Consider the following 17,978-nt stretch of genomic DNA (forward strand, 5'->3'; position numbering starts at 1 on the left):
CAAATTGTTCAGAGTTGCTTGCAGTCTGCACAAAGATCTGCTCTGAACAAACACCTAGAAAGGCAAGAAATATTTTTAAAACATTATTTTTAGCTATGCTGTGTGAATAGGAACACATCAAAACATATATAGTGGGGTTTGCTCAAATTTGACTGCAAAAGCGGAACTAAAGGTAAAAATATTTATGTTTTGTTTCAACGGTCCAACGGCCGTGAAGTCCCTCCCCAGTGCTGGCATCCTCTCCCAGCTTCTTCTGAGTGCTGGTCTTCAGCATGTGCAAGAGTGCAGTCATCCTGGCACACAGGTGGTGTGCCGCAACGTAAACTGAGCTGCGCATGGTACATTCTACACAGGATTGTGTATTTTATTGTAAAACATTGCTTGACATGCATTGCACTGCCTGTTTGCAATTTTTTTATTTTTAACTTTAGTTCCGCTTTAAGTATTATTTGTTTTATTTATTATATTCTATATGTATTTGTGATATTGTTCTGTACTCATTTTAGGAGGATGCTGTTGAAATCCGCCCTTTACCAGATTGTCCTAAGGAGCACATGGGATTTAGAATAATGGTCAAGCTGCATACGCTGAAGTACAGTATTGGATCTTTTATACTTTCTTTGTATCCATTGCCATTGATGGCATATTTGTGTAAAAGAAGCTGAGTCAGTGTTGCCTCCCCTCTATAAGATAAGGCCAACTCCTGATTTGTCACACTTTACATAAAAGTCATATAAAGAAGACATTCTGCTGGCTTAACAATTTGCATTTACTTGTATACATTTATTTTTATACTGACATGCAAACTAAAGGTGCAAGTTGTTAAGGCTGACCACACATGAGTAATTTTTTGTTCAACCAGCTTGTTGAATGAAAGAAAATGACTTGATTCCCCCCATCCACACACTCCCACTGCCCTATTGTATTCGGACAGGGGGGGGACTTCTTCGTTGTCAGAATACACTGATCAGCAGCGGTGGCTATAGCTTGTGGCTCTGATCGAGAGAACATTTCCCAACAGGCTGGATGTACACAAGTCGATCGATCGACTTATGTACAACCATCCTGCCTATAAATGGACTGAAATTTGTTTGGTCCCTGCGGAACTGGCTGAATTTCGATCCATGTATGACCGGCTTTAGCCAGTAGAGTTCCTGCTTCATATTATCTCTTCATGTGTTTTGTAAGTGTCATATCCATTGAGGAAGTTTTGCTCCAGCTTTAGGAAGTAGTGATAAAGGAAATCAAAGGAGGTGTTACCAATGCTGGTTGCAGATAGCGTGTGCAGTGCAGATTAAATGGTAATGTATTTATTGTGGTCAGGACTAAAAAGAAAATATTACCTTTCTGTCTTTTTTTATTTTTTTAAATATGCATTAGTATTATATAGTCCCCTGTCCAGCCAGGTGCTTTACATGTTGTAAAATAACCATTGTTTACAGAGCTCAATAGCTCAAACCGTAATATACACTAGTGATTAATATGCCCCCCTCAAGCACTACCACTGTCTCTACAGGGTTTTAGTCATGGGGGGGCAGGGTGCCTAAAAGGAGAAAACTACTGCTGTGCTATGGATACAGTATATATATAAAAACAGATATCTAACATCAGTTTGTATAAAGGTAGAATACAGATGACCAAAACCATAGCAAAACCATCATATTGCAGTCAGCTGTGTGGAACTGGATAAAGTTCTGGCAGAGACTGTCTTTCAGCTAAAGACAGAGACTGTCCTTTATGACTATACAGATTGCATAGCTGTGTTTCCTTGTGGAGATATACAGACTTTAATGTGCTATGTACTATAAAACCTGCAAACATTAATATGAACTGCATATGTTACTTTTGATTTTAGAAGTATTTGTAATTTAATACCTTTTATTTACTTTGGGAAGACATATATTGTGCTGTTTTAAATGTGTATTCCCCCTTCCCCTTTCTCTCACAGATTTGATATTGATATTGAGCCTCTCTTTGTAAGCATTGCACTTTATGACTGTAAAGAACGAAAAAAGGTAATTAAATGTTATCCTCTGAATGATTGTGCTGGTTTAAATGTGCAACTATATTTTGCATGCAATAGAACTGTATGCTCAAAAGAAACTTGTCCAACTGGTCAGAATAGAAGTTTCCATTACCAAATTGATTTCCAAAGTGCAAGCTCCAGATTTGTCACCCCCATTCTTCCTTCACTATTTAGTGAGTTACAGAGTGGCTTGATTGATCACTACAACAGCCAATGGATCAATCCCGTGTAACTCAAAAAAAACGTGTTACTAAGTTTCACTACTAAGTAAAGGTTATTCTTATCTTGTGACCTAGTCCAAAATGGAGTTGCAGACCTATAGAGTCATAGAAATACAAATACATTTTCTTTACATGTATCTGCTGGTGACAATTGTTACCTGTAAGGAAAGTGATGGGGAATCTCAAATTTTACAGTTGTCATTGGAACAGGAATAGATGGGAAACCTTTCAACAGGAAGACTGGTTCCAGTGACAGCTGTATAAGAGGGGATTTCTCACCACTTTGGAGTGCTTTTCTCTCACTTCCTGTTGTGCTAGGAGGACAGGAAGTGAAAGGATATCTCTTCAATGAAAAACAGGAAAACAAAAACGAATTGGGATATACACTTTTACTTTCATCAACCACTTTCTACTTTCTGTGCTTCTGGGACCGGTATTTCACATTGTTTTGTGTTATTTGGCCGTTATTACCGTATCCTTTGAAGATGTGTGGTTCCTACTTTCTGGAATTGGTATATAATTTCTTCTAAACAAACAATTAAAAAAAAAATAAAATATGTAAGTTCTGTAGGTTCATAGCTCAAATATATAAACTGGACTGATCCATAAAATGTATTTTGATTGTCTTAATTTGTGTCTATATAATTTGTAATCTTTTCTTTATATTAAAGTTACTTAAGTGACTGTGCAATTAGTTTCCGTTTTTAAGGCAATAGATAAAAAGTCCCCTTATTGTTAAAAAAGATCATTTCATTTTCTTTTTTTTTTTCTGATTACTTTATGCACTCAGATCTCATGTCTGGATGAGATGCATCCTGTATCAACGCTGCGAAAGTTTTAAATAGAAAACTGTTTTGTCTATGGCAGCCAATCTGCTTCTTTATTTGTTTACTCTGCACTGGCCACATAAGGAGCAAATAGTTTTTATGGGTAACCAGAGTTCTTCTTTTAGGCACTATTATATAAATGATTAGCAGTAACAGCGATTCTAGAGTTTGTAGCCCTAAAATTTATTAAAGCGGAGTTCCACCCAAATTTTGAACAATATCTGTATGTATTCTCTTCCTTGCCTAGATGCTGACATGCCATTTAAAAAAATGTAAATCGCCGTAATTACCTTTTATTTTTCTATTCTTCTTTGCACTTCCTGGTTCTCCTCCCGTGGGAGTAGGCGTGTTTCTAGCCTCTCCCAGATTCCTGGGAGCTAGTCTCAGGCTTCCCAGGATGCCACTGAGCATGTGCGGGAACGAGCGGTGAATGCTGGGAGCACAGCATTCACCACATCCAGGAAATAAATGCTTGTGGGCTTCAAATGCCCACAATGAAGATGGAAACCGCCTGCAGTGAATAACATAAGTTATTCTTTCCGACGAAATCTGACACAGGCGGACATATTACACACAATATGTGAGTATGTAATGCTGAGAAGAAAATTTTGTGAATGAACTCAAAAAAAAAAAAAACGATAGATAGGTGGCCCCTGCTTTAAATAAAGTTTAATTTAGAAAAATAATGTTAAAATGAGCTAGCTTTGAAATGTACTTTGATGTTGTGTGTTTCCATTTCTTAGATCTCAGAGAATTTTCACTGTGACTTGAATTCAGATGCATTCAAGAACCACCTCCGAGCTCACACACCCAGCGTGGCCCCTTCAAGCCAAGCAAGAACTGCACTGTTCTCCATTACTTACCCTTCTCACGATATATTCCTAGTTGTTAAGGTGAGGTTGTCTTTTTATCAGATGCAGTGATCCATCTTGAGGCCTCAGTTGAGCTATTGCATTCTGGATGGTGTTTCCAGGTGGTGGAAGTTACTGACTTGAAGATGAACTCTGGACAATTATTAAAAACAGTTCACCTGGGTCTGTGTTTTGAATTTGAATGCACTGTAAGGCTTCATGCACACTGAGAGAGTAGCGTAGCCATGTTAAAAACGCAACTTTTTCCCATTTTTTTTTTTTTGCATTAGCGTTGTGCCGTGTATTTTAGCGTTAACATTTTTAGCAAGAAAACACGAGCTATGGTATCAAAAACACCGGTTAGCCCCATTTTACCGCGTTTACCGGCGTTAGAACGTTTTTACAGTTCATAAACTCCTCTCAAAACCCACTAGTTCTGGATTTTTTTCTGGACAGAAAACGCACCACCTAAAAAATGCCAATCACAGCGTGTGTATGGACACATAGGATAACATGTGTAGAAAAAAATTCCAGAAGCCAAAAACAGCAACTGTAAAAACGTCCAGTGTGCATGAGACCTAAAAAATAAAATAGACATTCCTAAACAAATCATTTTAGCTATGGTTTTAATTGTATGTTCACATTTAAAGAAACCTAAAATAAGATTCTTCCTTCTTCCCATGGTGCGTTATGCAATAACTGGGGAATATAATTGCAAAAACTGGGGTTTTTGAATCTGTTTTCTAAGCATCAGCAAGTTATTTGTACACAGTCTTTTAAATGCCATACTTGGTGTACTCAGTGTTTGCCTTTTTATGCCATCTTACAATTTAAGGGTGTGTTACTAAAGGAGTAGCTCTCAGTTTATCAAATGAAATCAGAGGGATTGGTTTTGGTAAGTACATCCCAAATTTCATAAGCTTATCTTTTGAAAGAAGAAAGTGCCCCTTAAGACCCCTTTCACACTGGAGTCGTTTTTTAGGCACTTTAGCGCTAAAAATACTGCCTGTAAAGCGCCTGAAAAAAGCCTCAGCTGCAATCCCATTGTGAAAGCCCGAGTGCTTTCACACTGGGGCACTGTGCTGGCAGGATGTCAAAAAGTCCTGCAAGCAGCTTCTTTGAGGCACTTTAGGAGCGGTGTATACATTGCTCCTAAAGTGCCCCTGCCCAAATGGGCAGGGCCACTGAAGCGCCTGCAAAGCACCTCGGCAGTGGCGCTTTGTGGGTGCTTTTAACCCTTTATTTGGCCATTAGCGGGGGTTAAAAGTGCCGCAAAAATGAGGGTAAAGCACCGCTAAATCTAGTGGCGCTTTACCGCTGACACCTGGAAAAAAATTGTATTCCTGCCGTAGGTCCCCTTCTCCACAGCAAGGGCTAACTGCTTGTTTTGCCTAGGAGATGATAAATTTGGTGAAATACGTTATTCCTTGCTCCTGCAGGCTTCCTCCTCTCGGTACAACAGGTCTCTCGAGGACTCTTACCTTTGTTGCTTGATTGTATGCTCTCTGATGTCATCCTGTACAATGCAGGACAAGTAGTCCTGCATTTCACATGAAGAAGCTGAGATCCTGCTCACATTCCTGAGTATAGGTCATCAGGGATGAGCATTAGCTGCCAAGGGAGGGAAAAGTATGGTAAGCATATCACCATATTCATAATCCCGTAGGCAAAAGAAGCAGTTAACCCTTGCAGTGGGAACTTTTTTCTTCCCTAGAATTCAGCCTTAAAGGAGTTGTAAAGGCAGAAGGTTTTTATCTTGGCTCTAGTGCCCCCATAGGAAGCTGCTTGGGGGCACTCGATAGGAGGGAGAGGCCAGGAGCAGCAAAGACGGACCAGAGAAGAGGAGGATCCGGGCTGCTCTGTGCAAATCCACTGCAACAGAGCAGGTAAGTATAACATGTTTGTTATTAAAAAAAAAAAAAAGGAGACTTTTTATAATCACTTTAAGTTTGGCAAAAAGGATGCTTAGAAGTTTTTTGCTGTGGGAAGACCCGGGAGATGAAGGAATGGAATGGTAACTCGCAAATTGGATTGGATTGTCTAGTAGCTGGCACCAAAGTAAATACAAAACTGCATATTTTTTTTTTTTTTTTTTATATGTTGAGTGTAAATTACTTTGTTTTTGCCTTTTACAGATTGAAAAGGTTCTTCAGCAGGGAGAAATCTCAGAGTGTTCTGAACCATACATGGTTTTAAAAGAGAGCGATGGTGGAAAGGTAAGTTGTTGGTCTTTAGTTAACTTTCTCATATTCTGAGAACCTAGATAAGAGAATACGCAAGCAAGAAATAATAATAAAGATGCATAATAACTAGCCATTTTTTTGTACTATATGCATTCCCATGGTACCTGGTATAAGATTGAACAAAAAATGCTGGTGTCGTACAAACGTATCTGGTTTGCGTCAGCTTTTTTTTTTTTTGTTGTTGTATGTGTTATAGAGGTAGGGCTGAGAAAAGACATATAAAAAAGTGCAGAAATGTGGGCTCCAGCTTTAGAACTTCTTATACCCTTAGATTAGATTAGCTGGCTATCCAGGAGCTACTTTTGTCGCAGACTTTATTTGTTTTCCCCTGTGCTCCCAACTATGGGTCTTTAAGTTTGCTAGTAAGTCTATGAATGCTTCCAGACTGAATAACTCTGTTTCATCCAGCTACATTCTTTGTGGCCAGAACCAGTGGTGGCTCGTGTTTTTTTGTTTGGGAGGGTGGCAAACAAGCACTCCCGCTGCACCTCAAAGCCACCCACCACAACCCCCATCCCGCTTGCTGTCTGCCAGTTTGTCCACTTACCCCATCTAGGCGGCGGGTATCAAGGAGCAGCGGGGATCGGGGCATCAGGTAGTGGCTCTTGTGTCTCCGCCTCCTCCCTCCTCCTCACTTCCGCTGTGCGCCTCCTCCCCACCTCCTAGGCATCCAATAGGATCGCCTGTCCTTTCAGCCAATCGAGTGACGGGTATCAGAACCGCTTCCCGATTGGCCGGGAGGAGGATCAGTGTTGCAACAGCAAATATTAATTCGCTGTTGCAACACCTGGGTGGGCTCCTGGCGCAATACTCTGAGCCAGGAGCCCACCCTATTTTGAACCCTATTAGAGACTCTGGCTCTAATCGGGTGCTTCAAAAAAACACCCCCGCCGCTGTAATTCAGACGCCCAGCATCCTGAAAGGGGCCGGACGCATGAATAGGGGGTGGTAGCGGCCATGGATAGAGCATCACATCGCTAGAAGGTGGAGGGGGTGGGGGCCATGGATAGAGGGGGCGGCACTCATAATGGACGGGCAGCCACTGGCCAGAACGCCAAGAATACACCCCCTGGTCCTCTAGAAAATAGTGCCTCAGCCACCATTCAATGTTTCTTGGGACATGTAGTCCCAGAGCAGCAGCTGGTCTATATTTAGCAAAGAAGCAAAGTGTAAATATTTGTGAGCATGTCACAAATTTTCGATTTTTAAACTATTAACTACAATGGTACATTTAGAAATATTATATTTGTTTTTTTTTTTCACCTTTTATTACAGACTAAAGAAAAACTAGACAAACTAAAATCACAAGCTGAAACTTTTTGTCAGCGCTTGGGAAAATATCGGATGCCGTTTGCTTGGGTACCTATCAGTCTACTAAGTTGCATCAATGTTATGACACTGGAAAAAGAAACCCCTGAAACCGAAGGCATAAATGGTATGTTATAGTACATATACCCCACTCAGAGTATTGTATTCAGGTTTAGAGAGCTCAACTGTAATGCCCCGTACACACGATCGGACTTTCCGCCAACAAAACCGTAGATTTTTGTTCGAAGCATGTTGGCTCAAACTTATCTTGCATACACATGGTCACACAAATGTTGGCCAACAATTACGAACGTGGTGACGTATAAGATGTATGACGAGCCGAGAAAAAGGTAGTTCAATAGCCAGTACGGCTCCTTTGCTTGATTCCGAGCATGCGTTAACTTTTGTGCGTCGGACTTGTGTACACACGATCGGAAATTCCAACAACAAAGTTTTGTTGGCGGAAAATTTGAGAACCTGCTAGCCAACATTTGTTGGTGGAAAGTTCGACAACAAATGTTCGATGGAGCATACACACGGTCGGACTTTCAGCCAACAAGCTCACATCCAACATTTGTTGGCGGAAAATCCGGTCGTGTGTACGGGGCATTAGAATATACTGATAAAACAGATCAAGTCCAAAAGGGTTAAAATGTAGAACAGTGGCTCAACTCAGCCAAATCAACTTGCCAAGAAAGACTTGTGGGTGGACTTGTGTGACGCACCTGTGTCTGCGCCCTTCTGAAGTGCTAAGTTGCTGGCTAAAGATACAAAGTTGTCTCTCGTTCAGCCTGATGAGCTGCACAAGAGAAATCCATAAACTCCCCTAATCCACGCTGCACAGCATGGGTGGACAGATATTCAACTGCCAGATACTGTATATTGACATTGTTGCAATGTGGAATAGGGAATGTATAGCTCAGCATCCAGAAAGTGGCGATGTGGTATTGTGAACGTACATCACAGCGTACAGAATGTGGCAGTGTGGAATAGGGAATGAACAACACAGGCTACAAAATGGGAAGATTGATCTCAACCCAAATCTTTCTTTGTGGCCAGTGCAACACAAACTTTGAAGAAAAAAATGCACAACCGTTCATCTAAAATTTTATATTTACAAGTATTCTTAAATATATTTGATTTGATCTATGTAGAATGAATGAACTCGCGTTAGCATTTATGATCAATACCTTATTATTTAAAGGCTTTTTAATAAGATGTGTATAGAGGGGGCTGCTCTGCCACCCGTGGCCCTGCACCTCCCGCCGGCTGCTGCCAGAATGGACAGGCTTACACAGGCTCTCTACTGAGGGAGAGCGCACCTGTTAGTCCCTGCAGGGGATTCCTCCCCCTCCCTCTCCTCCCTGACTCTAAGCAATGCGAGCGGTGCTCAAAGGCATCTGCCCGCTCTTCTCTCTCCTCTGTGTCTCTTCTGGCAGGGAGAGGGAGCCAATGAAGGAGCAGCAGCTGCAGAGGACCATGGGACATGAAGTCTTATTACCAAACAGCCCCACCGATTTCTAAAAGAGGAGAACTACATAGCCCAGCTTGCTCTGCAAGAGAGGGGCTAGTTAAGGCATCCATCATGTTTGGTCTGAGGGGAGATCACCACGAGAGGGAGAGAGAGAGAGAGAGAGGGATGGATGTGTCAAAAGAGAATGTAGGCACCCAGAGACGGTGAAGTCAGGTGTCCCACCAGAGAGAGACCTTCAGTGAACACTGCAAGCAATCCGAGGGCAAGAGGCGATCGAGTCACAAGGTGGCCAGGCGGGCCTTTGAAGAACTATCTGCCAGGACATTCCTCCTTCTGTTTTAGTCGCAGGACTGGTGAGAGGGCAATTGCCCACTTTGCTGACGCACTGCCCACTCTTGAACACTGCAGGCAGACATTATAATTTGCAACGAGGACCTGTTACTGCTATATCAAATCCTCTATGCTGCCTAATGACTTCCTTTTTTTAGACTCTGAGGATTTATTCCTCTATGCTGCCTAATGACTTCCTTTCTTTAGGATTTATTGCCTTCTATGAGCTCCAACTGCCAGTGAAGATATTTACAAGGCCTTGTACTCCGAACACTGTTCTCTCATTTCTCTTAAAGGGGACATGTTACTGGTATCTATATTATTTCATCTCTCATCAGGATTAAAGGTATTATAGGCCAGCCTGGGGTTCCCCTTTAGCAGTAGTAATACTTGCAGCAACCAATAGTCTTCTTGAGGAATCCATTTATTGATTTGTCCTCTATTGTGTATATTGGTATTATTTATTTATTGTTGTAAGTTGTTATTTGACTGCTTTGAGAACTATTTCAACCGAGTCTTGGCTGTTTATACAGGACTTAACTGACTAATACTCCTCTAAGGCTGAGTTCACACGATTGCGAATTGGATGCGGGTTACCCCGCATCCAATTCGCAATAGCAGGAGATTTTGACCAACTCTCTATGGAGCCGAATCACATATCTCCGCTGCGGCTCCGGTGCAAATTTGCAAAGGAGCCCTGTGCGTCTTTTCTTCCATTTCAGGTCCAAATTCAGCCAAAAATTTGGGCTGAAACAGTGAACAGGGACGCTCCGGACCCCTGCTGTGAGCCGTATGTGAAGATAGTGTGAACCCTGCCTAAGTCTTTTCTCTTGATTGAGTAAACCTGAAAGAACTAAAACAGTTTGAACTGTGTTCGTGTGTCATTTATTGTGCTATTCCACTAACCCTATTGCTAGGTGTGCCAGTAGGGGCTGAGACGATTCTTGGTGTTCAAGGGCAAAGTAGCAGACTGAACAAATTCGAGCGGCTCCTACAGAACTAGCGCTGCATGTAATTCATAGTTCAGATTTCAGAATTCCTTCATGTTCTGCACCAGCAGCTCCATTTAGACTGCCTGCCCATGCCTCTGTTAGCAAAGTGACTTTCAGACATGTAGTTTTCTTAAAATTAAGGCCAGAGCCAGATTACAAGACCCAGATTGCAATGTGGCAGAGGTGTGTACTGATCAGCCAATCGGAGAACAAAGGCTGCAATAAATGGGGAGCAGTTGGCTGGGCTTTGCATGTGCTGGAGACTTTGGACTTTGTTTCTTGTTGATTATCAGCAGTCCCTGAATCTTTGGAACAATCCTGACTTTTGCAGTTAAGTCTTAGCTTCTGCTGTGGATCCCAGAATATTTCTTAGGATACAGGAGCACGTGGACCAGACTATAAATTTCAGGATTGTCCTGAAGATTCGGGGCCCCTGTTATGAATGCAGATGTCCCCTGCCCTTTCAGATTTATGAGAGAGGAGTTGGTAGAACTGTTGCTGGTAGTTCCCCAACACTACCCCTGATTCTAGCCAAGTTGTGGCTGACATATAGGGGATTGTAGTACAAATATGCGGTGTTCACTGTCTCCAAATTGCACAAACACTAAACGTGGAAAGAGCAGCGGACCAGCCTTACGTCCGGGTCCTGACTACACCCCCCTTTTGTATTGGCCCTCATAGCAGGCTTGTAGGCTTGCAGGTATTATTATAGCAATAGTTCAACCAGTGATTCTATATATATTTATGCCCTTCCTGATGACAGCACTGATCAGGGGTAGACAAAACCATTGTGTATACAGAGCATGTGTGTGTTTTTTTTTTTTTTTTTACAGTTTCAGTTTTTCAGTTTTTTTTATGCTTTTTACTTGTTTGCTATTGGAATATAAAATTGCACTTCAAACATTTTTTATATTTTCTTGTCTTCCTGTCCAGTTTGTAATGATTAATTTATAGAGCTGTTTTTTTTCTACAGGCAGAGCATCGCCTAGTGACAGAAGATCCTCACTAGGGCCACCAAGAAGATTTTCTGAGAGGGGAAATTCAATTGATGAAGGCTCAACATCACCTTTTAAGCCAACAACAATTACACACAACATTTTCTTTAGGCAGGTAAATAATTTTCCCAGTACAGGGCACAAACTGGCTAACAATATTGATGATTTACTAAATGAGTTGAACATCTTAAAATGTATGTTACCCTAAATATTTATTTTTTGCATATGTATGTGCTCATATGTGTATTTTTTAAATCATAGGGGTTTATTTTTTAAAACTGGAGAGTGCAAAATCTGGTGCAGCTGTGCATGGTAGCCAATCCGCTTCTAACTTCAGCTTGTTCAGTTAAAGGGGTTGTAAACCCTCATGACTTTTTTTCACCTTAATGCATCCTATGCATTAAGGTGAAAAAACTTCTGTCACTGACCCCCCCCCCCCCCCCCGTTTTACTCCACCTGAGCCCCATAATTACCATGCCGGAGACACGCTCTTCCCCTCTGCCCATTGTCTCGGCTCTTGATTGGATAGATTGATAGCAGCGCAGCCATTGGCTCCCGCTACTGCCAAATCCAATGATGCGGGGGGCGGGGCCGAGTCAAGCATTCTGAGTCTAAGGACGCAAATGCTGGACTCGGGAGCACACCCACAAGGTAACCCCCTGGGCGAGTGCTTCTCCTAGGGGGTTATACTATGCGGGGAGATGCTACTAGTGCCTCCGGGGGACACCAGAAGTCGAGGATCGGGGCCGCTCTGTGCAAAACAAGTAAGTATGACATGTTTGTTATTTTAAAAAAAAACAAAAAAAGCTTTACAATCACTTTAAGCTTTGACAAAACTTACCTAAACAAGCTGAAGTTAGCTGATCGTCTACCATGCACAGTTGCAGGGGCATTGCTAGGTCTACAAAAGATCTGGGGCTAGAGCCCATAGCAGCGAAGTGAAGGTCATACACTTGGGCAGTATACACATGTATATAATATATGTGTGTGTGTGTGTATATGTGTATATATATTTACATCAGGGTCCCCAGAGACGCCCCCTCTTAAATCGGGGTCCCCAGAGAGCCCCCCTCTTAAATCAGGGTCCCAAGAGAGCCTCCCCCTTATATCAGGGTCCCCAGAAAGCCCCCCCTTACATCAGGGTCCCCGGAGAGAGGGTGGGCAGTGAGAGATGATATGATCTATCTGCTGCCCGCAGCTGCACAGTGAGGGGGGAACAATGGTGATCCAGGCTGGGCGGTGAGAGATGATGTTATCTCTCTACCCTCTCACCCGCCCGCCCACTCTCCAGCTCTTCCAAGCTGCCCGCAGGCTGGCTCTCCGGCTCTGTCATGCTGCCCGCTCGCTCTCCGGCTCTGTCATGTGGCCCACCACACTCGCGGCCTGGCTGCAGGAAGGCCGTGGCCCGGTGGTTGGCGACCCCTGCAGAGATTCGAGGCTATGGCCCCAGAAGCCACCCCTTAGCGACGCCACTGCACAGTTGCACCAGATTTTGCACTCAGCTTTAGTAAATCAACCCCAATGTCTCTATCATTTTCATGTACTTCTTCCATCTTAAGTACCTGGTTGATCTTCCCAGTCACCTTTCTTCCTTTTTCTAAACTGACCACACAAAGCACAGAAGCTGATCTGTTTTAGCATGGTCCGTTTTCATCCTTTTGGTCATTCAGAGGTGCTCTGACTATGCCATATTATGCTTTTTAATTTATCGGTGGTTTTGTGTTAACCATAAAATGCTATTATATATTGATAAATGCTATTGTGTGGCTGTTTTGTATTAGGAAGGAGATAAACTAAGTGATGAAGACTTATTCAAGCACCTAGCAGATTACAAGAGATCGCTGCAAAGGAGAACAAAATGTCTACCAGGTAAGAAGGTACCCACTCAAATGCTTGTTTTCCTGTTTTTTTATATATTAGCCACTCGCGTTATTTTTTTGAAGGTTTGTAACACACTGGCTAACTAGATTTCTGAGAGTCTTTAGTGTAAAAAGCAGTGGCGGCCCCCTAATCCATGAGTCCGGCACCCTAATCTACATGCGGGGCGCCAGACACATGGATTCCAATGGTGTGCTTTTTTTTTTTTTGAAGCATGTGATTAGAGCCTGAGGCTCTAATAGGCTTCAAAAAGGGTGAGCTCGGGGAGCAGTGCACTGCGCCCTGAGCCCACCCAGTTGAGTGACAATAGCAAAATAATATTTGCTATTGTCTTCCTAATTCTCCTGAGATCTGTCACCCAATTAGCTGAGAGGAGAAGCGATCGTATTGGCTGCCAAGGAGGGAGGAGACAGTGGAAGCCGCCGTGAAGGACCAAGAGGAGGAGATGCCACCCGGAGGAAGCGCTGCCCGTGACCTAGATGCGGTAAGTGCGGGGCTGGTAACCGACCGAACGAGGGGGGGGTTGGGGTGCCTGTGACCTGATCAACCGGGGGAGGATATGGTGCCAGGTAGATTGTTTGCCACCATTATACTACCAGCCGCCACTGGTAAAAAGAGCATTTGAGAGTTGTAGGTAGCAAGTGGGTGATTCAATTTTATAGTGTCCATCCAAGACTGAAATATTATTTGAGCACAGTTCACCTTTAAATTGCTAATCAAATCCTAATCCATTTTAATCAGGATGAAATTAACCTAATATAACAAAAAGACTAGTTAGTGGTTAGGATTTGGGTGCTATATTTGAGCACGTACAGACCTCTAGTAAAAATTTGGCACTTGGATTTGCACCTTCCCACTTTCTGTGCTTCATGATCAACCATGTGGTAGGCAGCCTTGAATCAAAAAGTCAAAAGAACTGATTATCCGGCCAGAAACACACCTCCTTCTTTAGGGTTTCCACTATGGATAGAGGAGAAATGGAGACATCTATGGACAACAATATTGTCAGTCCGAGGGAAGAGAATTGTTAAGCCAGCCATACAAGGTTTAAAATTCGGCTAGTTCAACAGGGACTGTCCGAATCTTGATCCATGTATGGGCATCCTGGTTGTACCCTAATAACTCTGAATGCCTCAAAATAGTGTTGGGAGTTGGCTAAAAACCCCATACAGCCTAAAGCTGCCTATCAATTTTGATGATGACTGTGCATACAGGACGGAGCTGTCGCTAGCTCAGTCTAGAGGTGGCCATACACGTAGCAAATTTGGTCTTGTTCCTGATGAAGCATTGTCTAGGCAGAAAATTGTTGACCGAACAGAGAAAAATAGGTATCCAAATATGTATTCTGGGTGTTCTGATAGTTGCCAACTGTGGAAAGATAGATTTGTCCAACCACTCAGTTTCGCAAGGATGGGCAAATTGAGAATTTTTACAGTATATAGCCAGCTTAACCAAAGATCTGGTTTACAAACATGAGAAAAGCTGTATGCTTGTGTCTTTGTATGACAGAGGAGGGTGCACTGCAAACACTTCGGGGGAGATTTGCTACAACTGGTGCACACAGAATCTGGTGCAGATGTGCATAGTAACCAATCATCCTTTAACTTCAGCTTGTTCAATTAAGCTTCGGCAATAAAACCTAGAAGCTGATTGGTTACTATGCACTGCTGCACCAGATTTTGTGTGCATCAGTTTTAGTAAATCTCCCCCTTGCTGTCTTAGAAAAATAACACTGAAAGGCCTGGTAAATCTATCCTAGCAGGACAAATTTACCCTAAGCCAACTTGTCCAGAGAGTCAGCTAAGGTCATAGAGTGGGCTATAAACAAAATGCTTTCATATACTACTATAAATAAGCACATCAAGTGAACTTTCTGTAATGTCTGTAGACAAATGAACAACTAGCCAGTAACTGGAAAGATTCTGGGCCAGGCCAGCGTCTATGCATAGCCCTTAGGCACCTTTCAGATGGAGTGGAATCCGCCTGCTTAACGGGGGATCTCTCCGCTGGTCCCAGCTGAGCAGGCGGATGACAGGTCCATGTCTGCTCCGCTATGCAGAGCAGACACAGACATAGCCGGCTGTTCTCTATGGGGCAGTCGGATGGAAACTTTTTGTTTGTCCGTTTCCATCCAACTATCATCCAATTCGATCCACTGGACAGATGGGAAATGGATCCCTATCCGTCTGTTTTTAGTGAACTGTATTAGATGCCGGCAGGTGATAGCGGACCAGTGGCATCGCTAAGGTGGAGTCGGGGGGGTGCGTCCCGCATCCGGGTGACACCCGCCAGAGGGGTGACACTCGTATGCAGGGGCACCGCCATCAGTGCTGGCAGGATGAGGGGGCTGAAATCCCCCAAGCAGGCAGTCACCTTGCACTGGCGGCGCCTGCACAGAGGAGCCGCCTCGGTGGCTCCCTCTCTCATCAGTGAGATCAGGCAACGGGGCGGGCGATATATGTAAATCCCTCCTTGCTTGCAGCCCAGTGGGAAGAACTGACAGTGGGCGTCTCCTACTAAAAGCAGCGCCGCGGTGCCTGTCTCTGTAAACAGAGGAAGGGAAGAGTGACTCCTCCCTTCCTGGACTAATGAGAGCCAATAAGAGAGCGGCTGCCTTTGCCATCCAATCCAAGAGAGTGGGCAGGTCTCCAAGGGGCTCGAGCGCTGAAGCATGAACAGGTGGATAAAGTTGTATAGGCAGCTGTGGAAGCATCCCTGCATTCTAGAAGCAAACTGAGGGTGGCAAGTCCTGGTAACAAGTTAGTGTATTTACAGAACTACAGTGTCAGCAAGGTACAGGCTGGTCTTATACCCTGTAAACCATATTGTACATTATATACAGACCAGTCTGTACCCTGGCATCGTGCTGTACATTATATACACTAGTCTGTATATAATGTACAATATGGTTTACAGGGTATATGACTGGTCTGTATATAATGTACAGCACAGTGTATTGGAGCCTGGTGACAGATTGGAGCTGAGCCCGGCCGTGTGTGAAGGTGGTGGGGCCACCAGAACTAATACCGGAGGAGGGACACCTGCGTGGAACTGGGGAAGTTAAGACTTCACATGATATGTGCTGGGGGGCACTTTTGGAGAAGAAAGGACCTATGATAGAAGTGGAGGTTGGATTTGAAATCCAACCTCCCACAAGAGCACAAGCCCTCTCACCTCCCAAAGCACCCCCCAGCACATATCTAACCCCCCCTGTACTGAGGGAGGGGGATCTTTATGGAGGGGGGGGTCTGTAAGGAGGGAGGGGGTCTGTACTTAGTGGAGGGGGATATAGACTGAGGGACGGGGGTCTGTACTTAGTGGAGGGGGGGGTTTGGACTGAGGAACGGGGGTCTGCACTTGGTGGAGGGGGGGTCTATACTTAGTGGAGAGGGGGTCTGTAAGGAGGGAGGGGGTCTATACTTAGTGGAGGGGGGGATCTGTAAGGAGGGAGGGGGTCTATACTTAGTGGAGGGGGGATCTATAAGGAGGGAGGGGGTCTATACTTAGTGGAGGGGGGATCTGGTCTGAGGGATGGGGGTCTGTACTTAGTGGAGAGGGGGGTCTGTACTGAGGGGGGGACTATAATTGGTGCAGGGGGGTTGACACCGTGTTTTTCTGCACCAGGTGACACCAACCCTAGTGACGCCACTGCAGCGGACACATGTCTGCTGACATCCGCCGCTCATTAGAGAACAGTGAGTGGTCTGACCGGATCTGCCTGAAAAATGGACAGACGGACCCGATCAGTCGGCTGGTGTGAAAGGAGACTATAGCTATCTGTGCAGTACAGAACATATACAGTAATGGGAATAATAATGCTAAGTAAATTGCATATACTGTAGTGTTTGCTCTCTTTGTGCAAATATTAGAACTGATCTTCTACTTTTTTCTTTTTAAACTAAGGGTTGCTAAAACTTGAGATTTCCCCTGTATGTGAAGGGATAAGTGGTTGTCTAACTCCTGAGATGCTTTTTGTGAAGCCCTTTTCAGAAGGCCGAACTCGTCTAATTAAAGAGATTCTTGAGTTTCCAGTGAGGGAAGTTTATGTTCCGCACACCACCTACAGGTATGAATAAGACTTACCAGAAGCATACATTTGCTATACGTTGTCTTTGATTGTATCTGGATGGGAAGTAGCAGAAGATATGTTAGTAATTAATTTCAGAATAATACAAAAAAAGTGCAAATACAAGTCTATATAAAGGAAAAAGAGAAAAAGTATATTTAAGAGAAAATAAAGTGTAAATATAAATAATAGACTTTGGGAGGAGTTGCATAATGGCCTGGAAGCACGGGGAAAACAAGGAACTGCAAGACAATATCAGATGCCTCCATCACAATAAGACTTTGTAGAAATAGATCAATTCACTTCTGTAAAATTATTTGTTATTCAGCACAGTTTCCATTATGTTTTGCCTAGTCCCCATACCATGCCTTATCCACTGCATTACAGTACATACAGTATATGTAAGATTATAAAAAAAAAAATTCATACACAGCTTGTAATGTACTGTACATTAGTACTTTATGTACCACAGTACATCATGTTACACTATACAGATTACTATATACATTATAAAATGCACTATATGCTGCAAAATAATGTGCAAATAAGTTATACAAGCAGAGCGCACAAGCAGATACAAGCAGTGTCCTTACGTTAAATGCAGGTCTGTGGACTTTGATTTTGGTCTTGATGACATCAGATGACATCTGACTGTTAGATCATAAGGGGAAAGGGGCTACAGTGACTGATCTTGCAGCATGGGAGCACCTGCAGGAGCAGATGATCAGGTAAGTAAAAGTGTTTTTTCCCGGCTCCCTTGAAATGAG

General features: G+C 43.4%; 1 protein-coding gene across 2 annotated transcripts in view; it reads left to right on the forward strand.

The window, feature by feature from the left end:
• DOCK8 (dedicator of cytokinesis 8) overlaps positions 1-17,978 on the forward strand; it is a 229,135-nt gene that overhangs the window by 66,904 nt on the left and 144,253 nt on the right. For both annotated transcript variants that reach the window (XM_073634844.1, XM_073634849.1), the window contains 8 exons: positions 507-592; positions 1,949-2,015; positions 3,818-3,967; positions 6,061-6,141; positions 7,444-7,603; positions 11,246-11,382; positions 13,049-13,136; positions 17,049-17,211. In XM_073634844.1, the coding sequence (XP_073490945.1) occupies positions 507-592; positions 1,949-2,015; positions 3,818-3,967; positions 6,061-6,141; positions 7,444-7,603; positions 11,246-11,382; positions 13,049-13,136; positions 17,049-17,211 (932 nt within the window). The remainder of the gene's footprint in view (positions 1-506; positions 593-1,948; positions 2,016-3,817; positions 3,968-6,060; positions 6,142-7,443; positions 7,604-11,245; positions 11,383-13,048; positions 13,137-17,048; positions 17,212-17,978) is intronic.

The sequence above is a fragment of the Aquarana catesbeiana genome, linkage group LG01 (genome assembly GCF_042186555.1).
Source record: "Aquarana catesbeiana isolate 2022-GZ linkage group LG01, ASM4218655v1, whole genome shotgun sequence".
Classification (NCBI taxonomy): Eukaryota; Metazoa; Chordata; class Amphibia; order Anura; family Ranidae; genus Aquarana; species Aquarana catesbeiana.